Source organism: Chenopodium quinoa, unplaced genomic scaffold, assembly GCF_001683475.1.
Source record: "Chenopodium quinoa cultivar QQ74 unplaced genomic scaffold, ASM168347v1, whole genome shotgun sequence".
In the NCBI taxonomy this organism is placed as follows: Eukaryota; Viridiplantae; Streptophyta; class Magnoliopsida; order Caryophyllales; family Amaranthaceae; genus Chenopodium; species Chenopodium quinoa.
In genome coordinates, this window is record NW_018742329.1 from 1,321,334 (window position 1) to 1,330,191 (window position 8,858).

General features: G+C 32.1%; 1 protein-coding gene and 1 long non-coding RNA gene across 2 annotated transcripts; one reads left to right on the top strand and one right to left on the bottom strand.

Moving 5' to 3' along the window:
* Window positions 1-465: 465 nt before the first annotated feature.
* On the bottom strand, window positions 466-3,879 carry LOC110689890. Its single transcript, XR_002504964.1, has 5 exons — window positions 3,679-3,879; window positions 2,232-3,591; window positions 2,012-2,094; window positions 1,114-1,229; window positions 466-695 (listed from the first exon to the last, which is right to left on the bottom strand). It is a non-coding gene; the product is annotated as an uncharacterized LOC110689890 (long non-coding RNA).
* A 740-nt stretch (window positions 3,880-4,619) lies between these two features.
* LOC110689448 (protein SRG1-like) lies at window positions 4,620-8,169 on the top strand. Its single transcript, XM_021866241.1, has 4 exons — window positions 4,620-4,625; window positions 5,542-5,789; window positions 7,138-7,462; window positions 7,918-8,169. Exons 1-4 carry the CDS (start codon window positions 4,620-4,622, stop codon window positions 8,167-8,169), a joined length of 831 nt encoding a protein of 276 aa, XP_021721933.1.
* Window positions 8,170-8,858: the final 689 nt, after the last annotated feature.

An 8,858-nucleotide genomic window follows, 5' to 3' on the forward strand; every position in this document is an offset into this window, starting at 1 on the left:
GAACATTTTAAATGTTGGTTACGAATAAGGGGTTATTCGTAACGGATTACGAATAATGGGTTATTCGTAACGGACATCTGAAATGTCAGTTACGAATAAATTTTTTATGTTTTAAAATAAGTCCTTATTCGTAACGGGCACATAAAATGCCTGTTACGAATAAGTGATTATTCGTAACTGACATCTTAAATGTCCGTTACGAATAGAGTTTTATGGTATATAATTTAACACTTATTTGTAACGGGCAACAAAAGTGCCCGTTATGAATAACTGGTTATTTGTAACTGGCAAATTTGCTGCCCGTTACAAATAATTATTAAATTAAATTTTCATTTTATTTAATTTCGACAACATGTATTTATATATAATTAATATATATTAATTAAAACCTGTAATAATATACCTGTTCCTGTAAAAAGCAATTATACCGAACAATCTTTCGTAAAAATTAATACGACGTAATATAAAAACTGAAGTAGTAACACATTACAAATAAAAACTTGTATAAATTTATCCAACATATACAACAATACTAAAAATATTACGTTGTTCTACCTAAGCTAATAGTTAAGCATTCAATAAATATTTACTTCTAAAGTGGATAAATCTTGAATCTATTCATCTTTCAGATTCAGCTTCCTCACCATGCTTCTGACTGCCTAGCCTAACAATGTCTTCAACAAGTATCTTCCCCTCTGATAAAAACAATCACACAGAATCAGTAAAGCAAAAGAACTGGGTCAGACCAACTTAAATATGTCTTCTAGTACAATAAATGTTAGTGCCAAATTAATAGAGATCTAAGAGCACTCATACATGACAACTAATAACACTTTCATGCTAGGAAAGAAAATCGATCCCTACTCCTAGCTTATACGAAGTATATGTTAAAAATATCACACTTCATTCTAAATAATAGGGGCTGCAATTCATTTTAGGCTATTTAAAAACTTAGAAGTAAATATACTACAGCTAGCCTTCATTATAAAAAATTTCAAAATATACAACATAATAATATAGAAAGTGATATGCTACGTATTATTCAGATAGTTTGAAACAGATATGTAGTTTAGAACTTTAGATTTAGAGACGGAGGGAGTGTATTAAACGAACCTCTGTCTTTTGACAGCTTGTTGATGAGCTCTTGGATACCATCTTTGTCAATTTTGTTTTTCAGATATGCAGCAGCAGAAGCTACTTCTTCTGGAGTCACCTTCCCATCGTAATCCCTAGATGTCAAGAAACAGGTCTAATATCAGCATTGTCTCTATTATGCAGCAGTTAAACTAAAGGTCATATAATACAAGAGCAAGATTACACATAAAGAAAATATAAAGAAATATATTAGTCCGTGCAAGAGAGTCAAACATGTGAAACAACACTACGATCTTATTATATCAGTGCCTTAACTAGTTCCACCTCACTAATGCAGAAGAATTTCTGACTCAATATTCTCAAGACCTCAACTACAATCATACAAATAAAATACCCAAAAAAATTATGGCTGGAATTTGCCTAGCTTAGAATAACAGCATATCACAAGTACATTACTAAGTCCAATTATTTAACAATGTATACAAAATTACACAAGGGATTTGCAATTAAGCCCTTGGTTTCTAGCCAGGGGAGAGGGGGCCAGTAGGTGGGAAATCTCGATATAGATCAAGTCCATAATTTAGATAATTTCATCATTGGCTAGCTCAATCATTCAACAATGTTTACACAAGAGATTTGCAGTTAATAATGCCCTTGGTTCCTATTACCAGGAGGGGGCCAGGAGGTGGGAATTCTCTATATAGCAAGTCCATGATTTAGGGGTCGTTATTATTGCCAGATATCATAACATCAAGAGTAAAACACGGATGAATGTCAGCCACATGTCAAAACAATTTGTCATTGTTCTAGCTTGAGAGCCACAATCCATATAAAAACATAGTTATGTACTCCAAGATCTCCACAGGCTAATAAAAATCTAACTAAAACCTGCCAGATAATAATCTCAATAGCATACCTATCAAGCAATCGCCATTCACCACCAATCTTCTCATCCACATCATCAATTTCTTTTTCAAGTTTTTGAAGAATAGCATCCACCTGATACAGCAAAATAAAAGAATCCCAGTAATTCAATAGGTACAGGAAATAAACAGAATTACAGATGCATCAGCCAATGTAATAATATCATCTAGTTTAAGAGAATCTGGATCAGAAAAATAAAAACTCGTGCAGACCTTGTTTATCAGTGCTGAAGAAACTTGAGCAGTATCTAACTCTTCTTCATCACCCTCCCGGGCAGCTTTGTATGCCTCCGTAGATTCAGCTTCCCCCCTCTTTGCCCTCCTTGTAGAGCTGAGCAAAACTATCTGAAAATCCAAAAATCCGATGATCCGATCCACATCTGATCCGAAAAATATGGATACCCGATCCGAAATAGATTTCAAATCGGATATCCGATCCGAAAAAATCAGATATCAGATATCCAAATTTTAGATTTCGGATATCCGAAATCCAAAAAATCACTTATTGTTACGCGCTATGTTTTGGTGAAGAAATGCTTTCCTCAAAGGCCCAAGGCCCAAACCAACTAACCCTAATTCCCTCAAAAGCTCCCCCCAGCCCCTACCGCCTCTTTTCTCACCATCTCTCTAACTCTCTCTCTCCCTTCCTCATATCTCTCTCTCTCTCTCTCTCTAACTTTCTCTCTCCTTTCATTTTCTGAAATTTAAATCTCAATATCTCAGATCTTATTAATAGCTAGTTTAGTAGTTTTTAGTACCTTAGCAGTTTCATTCCTTCAGTTAGGCACCTTTGCGGCTTCAGTGCTTCACTCACTTGTTCAGGCGGCTTTGCGGTTTCGCTTGTTCTCACCGTTCATTCAAAAGCGACTTTTTGGTTTCATTTTCACCGTTCGTTCTACTGTTATGAGAATCGTGTGAACGGAGAATAGACATCTACGTTTATTTACAGATTATTCATATAAATTAATTTCGTTTTTCCCGATTTCTTTGTATATGACTCATATTTTTCCGAGTACTTTGATTTCGATTCTGATTTGTTTTTTTTTTTTTTTTTTTTTTATTTGGGTTTTAATCATTTAGATTTTGGAATTTGTGGGATATTTATATTCAAAAAATTTGAAGAATTATATACGAGTTTGTTTTTGTAGTCATGAATGTTAAGATACTTGACAAAGATGAAAGGACTTTTAAGTTCAATAAATCAATTTTCCTGTAAAAACCAAAAAAAAAATTAAAATTTGAACAATATTATCAAATTGATCAGATATTGGATATCTGAACCATCCGATCCGAATATTTCGGATATTTGATTTATCGGATATGGATATCAAATATTTGAATTTTTGGATACGGTTATCCGATCCGAAAATGAATGTTGGATCGGATATCCGATCCGTGCTCACCCCTACCTCCTTGTCCACCGTAGTATTGTATAACTCTATCTGGAAAAGAGAATTAGAGACATAAATCCTGCGTCCTAAAGTGGTGGAAAAGTTAGTTTGAAGAAACTAGTTCCAACTGTTCACTTACCTCATTCAAGTCTCAAGAATTCCTCCCGTTCCCTGCTCACTGACTAACGAAAGTAAAATATAGCAAAAATTAGTAACATACAACAATACAACGCTTCGTTGTAATACATCTAGCACCAAAATATTCTTACTGATGCGGAAGCCAGAACAGCCAATGCACGACTGAGCTCACAAAGCTGATCGTCTTTACAGTGTACTTTGAAACTCCATATACAATTATATACTTGTATACTACTACTCTACTAGTGTAATATCGGCCAACTTGTTTTAGGTCCTTTTTACAGTATTTTATTTTTATTTTTTAGTACAAGTAGTAGTTGTGTTAAAATGATGCTCGGTGAACATAGTAAAAAAAAAAAAAAAAAAAAAAAAAAAAAAAAAAAGAGAGAATATTAAAAGTAAATATAATAAAAAATAAAAAATAATAATAATAATAAAAAATAAAAAATAAATTACAATAATAATAAAAAAATAAATAATAAAAAATAAAAAAATAAAAAATAAAAAAAGGTAGATTTTTCCTTCTAGTTCATTTTTCTTGACAAAACTTCCATATTTTTAGCGGTCCAATTTTACTTGTTATTTGACAAATCAATATTGCTGCCTTGCTGCTTCTGTGATTGTTGTTGCTGTTTTATTACCCGTATAACTTTTAGTATTTTAAATTTGTCTTGATGTCAAACAATTATTTATTTTAAAATCTGAAAGGTTCAAAGTTATAATAAAAACGTCAACAAAAAACTTTTGTTTACATCTAGTTTACACTAATATTAGTGTACATCGAGCATTATAAGGGTAAATTTTAGCTAATTTTAGGGTAACTTTTTGCCTGTTTTGGATAACTTTAAACATAATACAATTTTTATATAAATAGACAACAAGAAAAGTTTTATAAAGGTAATTTAATTACATTCAATCATTAATAATAGATTTTTAGTCATTTAAAATGTGATTCTTTATTTATTAATAAAGTGTAGATAATTTTTATTTAAATTGGGTTACTTTTACGCATATTGGGGTAAATTTTATTCATTTCAGAGGAAACTTTTAATCACTTTAAGCTATCTTTATAATGGATGTACAATAATTATTGTACACCTGTTTTTTCTTAAAGTTTTTGCATAGATAGCATAGAATTGATATTGAACATATACATGATCCTAATTGGAGCCCTTTCCCTAAATAATGTTGGGAAATTATCTAATTTCCAAATTCCAGCTAACCTTTTTTAAATTCACACATACCGTCCACATCACCGGTTCAGTGGGAATTTTTTAAGAAAATGGGTTCATTAGAAATGTGCTACTAAAACCGCTACTTCAAATAGCGGTTTACTTATTAGAAAACGCTACTTGAAGTGGAGGTTTGTATTTACTAAGTATAATTTTTAACAAAATCACTTTCCCCTTGTAAAATAATTCAACAAAATTATAACCGCTACTTCAAGTAACGGTTTATTTTCTTAACACCGCTTCTGAAGTAGCGTTTTGTTGCTGAACAGAGAAAAAAAAAATCGGTTTGTTTTCCTTAGCTGATGTGTACGGTACGATGGAAATTTAAAAAAATTGGCTGTATTTTGGGAATTACGTGTTTTCCCAACATTATTTAGGGGAATCTCCTAATTAAAATATTACAATTTAAAACAAAAAAACTACAAAATAAATTGAGCATATATTGTTGGTAATTAATAATTCCCCACCAACACAATAATTTTAGATCCGTCACTTTTATTAACCATTGGTCCATTGCAACGGGTTAGTGTTTTTTTTTTTTTTTTTTTTTTTTTTTGAGGGAACTAAGAAAATCTCCACTTCAATAATGGAAAATAGAAATGAAATTAAATCCCTAATTAACAGTAATTTATAAGGCTATAATCCAATTTAGATAGCCTTTTAATTTGTAATCGCAAAAGAAATTGTAATTTAAACAGCTATAATCCTCTCTAGTCCCAAGTAATGCTTGTTATTTAATTTGTTAAACAATAATTTTGCTAGGTAACAAACCACGGAGTTAGTATTTCATTGTTGGAAACATTCAAGTTAGAGGTAACCAATTTCTTGAAGCTTCCAATGGAGGAAAAGAAGAAACTATGGCAAACAGAAGACAGTCATGAGGGATTTGGGCAATTGTTTGTCGTTTCGGAAGATCAAAAGCTTGATTGGTGTGATATGTTCTTCCTAATTACTCTTCCTCCTCAATTGAGAAAGCCTGATATTTACAATAAGTTGCCTCAAAATTTAAGGTTCCTCTCTAATTCTCTATAGTAACTTCGTTTTTATAGATATAATTTTTTTTTTCCTTTTTCGGAACCACTTTTAATAGAGTTAATTAAATCTTAATATTCTCTTATTTTTAAATGACAAATTTTATAAAGATGGGCCAGTAGTTAAATTTGCTATATATTCGCACTAATAAGGCCCCGTTCTTTAGAGCTGCTCTGCTCTGCTCTGCTTAGCTCTTCTCTGCTTTAATCAAATATGCTCTGCTCTGCTCGGCTCCGCTTAATTTTCAAATAATAATTAATAATAACAACAATAATAATTTATATTAAATAATAATAATAATAATAATAATAATAATAATAATAATAACAACAACAACAACAATAATAATAATTAATATTCAATAATAATAATAATAATAATAATAGTGGGGGCCCAGATTGTATTTCGGCTCCCTACCAATTTGTTGTAAATTGAATGAATTGTAGGTTTTAATAATAATAATAATAATAATAATAATAATGTTGAAATCAGCTTCGCTCTGCTGAAATTTAATCTACTCTGCTCTACTGACCCCTGCTATGATATGCCCAGAATCGTTTATCCTTTGGCAAAACTATAATTAACTCAACAACCTTTTATAAAAAATGGCCCCACAAATGTTTATGTTAAACGCGGGTCTAGGCCGCACCCGCAAATCGAGAGAGAGAGAGGAGGTTCCATCCCAAAACCATATGACAATAGGAGAGTATCCCCTTATTAGCCTTATAAAGTGTTTAACTTTCTCTTGTTCAACCAATGTGTGACACTTACATGTGGTGACACTTGAGAGGTTTATTTTTTAACAATCCCCCTCACATGTAAGGTCCCTTTTTCACTTTGTCTCATGTGATTTTTCGGGAAAGATTGCTTCTTCACCCCCCCTCACATGGACCTACTCTTGGCCCAGTGAACTTTTTGTCATTTAGGGTCCCATATCGTGGGTCTGACTCTGATACCATGTTAAACGCGGGTGTGGGCCGCACCCGCAAACCAAGAGAGAGAGTTCACTTCACAAGATCAAAGGAGGTTCCATCCCAAAACCACATGGCAATAGGAGGAGTAGTCTCTTAGTCTTATAAAGTGTTTAACTCACTCTTCTTCAACCAATGTGGGACACTTACATTTGGTGACACTTGAGAAGTTTATTCTTTAATAGTTTAATTACAAAAATGTCATGATGACTTGACAAACTTGTTGCCATTTGATAAAAAAAGTTTCGTTTGTCATTGTGATAAACTTGGGCTTCCTCCAAAATTTGTTTATCAAAGTTCTAAACTTGTATCATCTTTGACTAATGAGAAATTGTTAATAAAATGTGTGTGACAGGGTAACAATGGAAGCTTACATAGCAGAAGTAAAGGGTTTAGCTCAAACTCTGCTAAACCAGATGGCTAAAGCATTAGGGATCGACGAGGGCGAAATGACAGAGTTATTCGATGAAGAGTATCAAATAATGAGAATGAATTACTACCCTCCATGTCCCGAGCCTAACAAGGCAATAGGGCTCACTCCTCACTCGGACGCAAATTCCCTTACCGTCCTTTATCAATTGAATGATACCGTAGGCCTCGAAATCAAGAAAGATGGCAATTGGGTGCCCGTTACGCCTCTTCCAAATGCCTTTGTGCTAAACGTTGGAGACGCTTTAGAGGTATGCATGCTCGCTAGTAGCATATACTTTAAAGTACGATTCTATACATAAATACTTTTGAATGAGTATGTATTTACGATTGGAATAGAAATTATGGGACTTTAGTTTATATATATATTATTCACACAAGTAACTTATTGATGAATAGACCTTTAATATAGGAAATTGTAGCATTTGTTAATAAGAAATTGCTAAAATACGAAAACGTAGTATTTGTTAGAGAACGAAGAAATATATCCAAGGATCCTTCTAAACGTTTTCATGTATCAAACATTTCTTATATACTCCCTAGATTTATTTCTTTATTTATTTATTTATTTATGTAGATGAATTTCATACTCTAACTTGCTTCTAGGTTGATACATCATATATTCATATTCGTCTTTTTAAATTAATTTACTCATATACTCACTAGATTAATTTCATATCCAACTTCTTTCTTATATGGTTGACAGATTTTGAGCAATGGAATTTATCGAAGTATTGAGCACAAAGCAACAGTGAATTCGACGAAAGAGAGGATATCAATTGCAACATTTAATAGCCCCAACATTGATTCTGAAATTGGACCAGCTAAGAGTATTATTGGCCCCCTTAATCCTCCACTTTTCCGAACGCAACCATTGACACAATACTACAAGGAGTTCTTTGCCACTAAGCTCAATGGAAAATCACATCTAGACAATAATATGGGAATTTCAACATAGCTTAACAATTTGTTAAGTTGTTGGATCTATGCATATGTGTAGCACACGGTCTACTTGATCGTATAGAAGTCATTAAATGTTAATTTGGTTTTACGACATTAAACCATGTTATGCATACTTTATTTATGCTAAACTTTTAGCTTAAATGTAGTTGTACACTTGCCCTTCCCATTTTTTTTAATAATTTGGAGGAATGAATAAAGTTTGTTCATCGTGATAAAATAATAATTTGTAGTATCTTAAACTTCATTTTCTTCTAATATTCAATTCAATGATTTGAATCTTTTTATCTCTCTTTTTCTCCTCAAATCATGACTAAAGGTGTTTTTTTTTTCTCTTTCCGATTTTTTAAAGCTAGAGTTAGAATTGCACATAGTTTAAGAAGATGTAATAAAATAAGATTTTAGTGTGTAGATAAAGTTATTATTTTATTGAAAAGTAAAGCGGTGAGAGATAGAAAGAGCACCATTGGAGGAGTGAGAAATGAAAAAAGTGGGGACTTTACTGAATAAATATATATGTTATAATAAATGTAAAAATTGAAAGGATTTCCAAAATAGCAAGTGTAGCTTTTAAAAAATATGTACGAAAATAACAAGTGCGCCTTTTAAAAAAACAGAGAGAGTAATGAAAGCACAAAATGAAGAATAATAGTAATAATTAGACATGGTTATTGGGCGGGTTAGCTG

Bases quoted from the DNA above. Each gene is read 5' to 3' on its own strand.
- LOC110689448 (XM_021866241.1), top strand. The intron at 5,790-7,137 runs GTTCCTCTCTAA...TGTGTGTGACAG, and splicing joins AAGTTGCCTCAAAATTTAAG to GGTAACAATGGAAGCTTACA. The intron at 7,463-7,917 runs GTATGCATGCTC...TATGGTTGACAG, and splicing joins ACGTTGGAGACGCTTTAGAG to ATTTTGAGCAATGGAATTTA.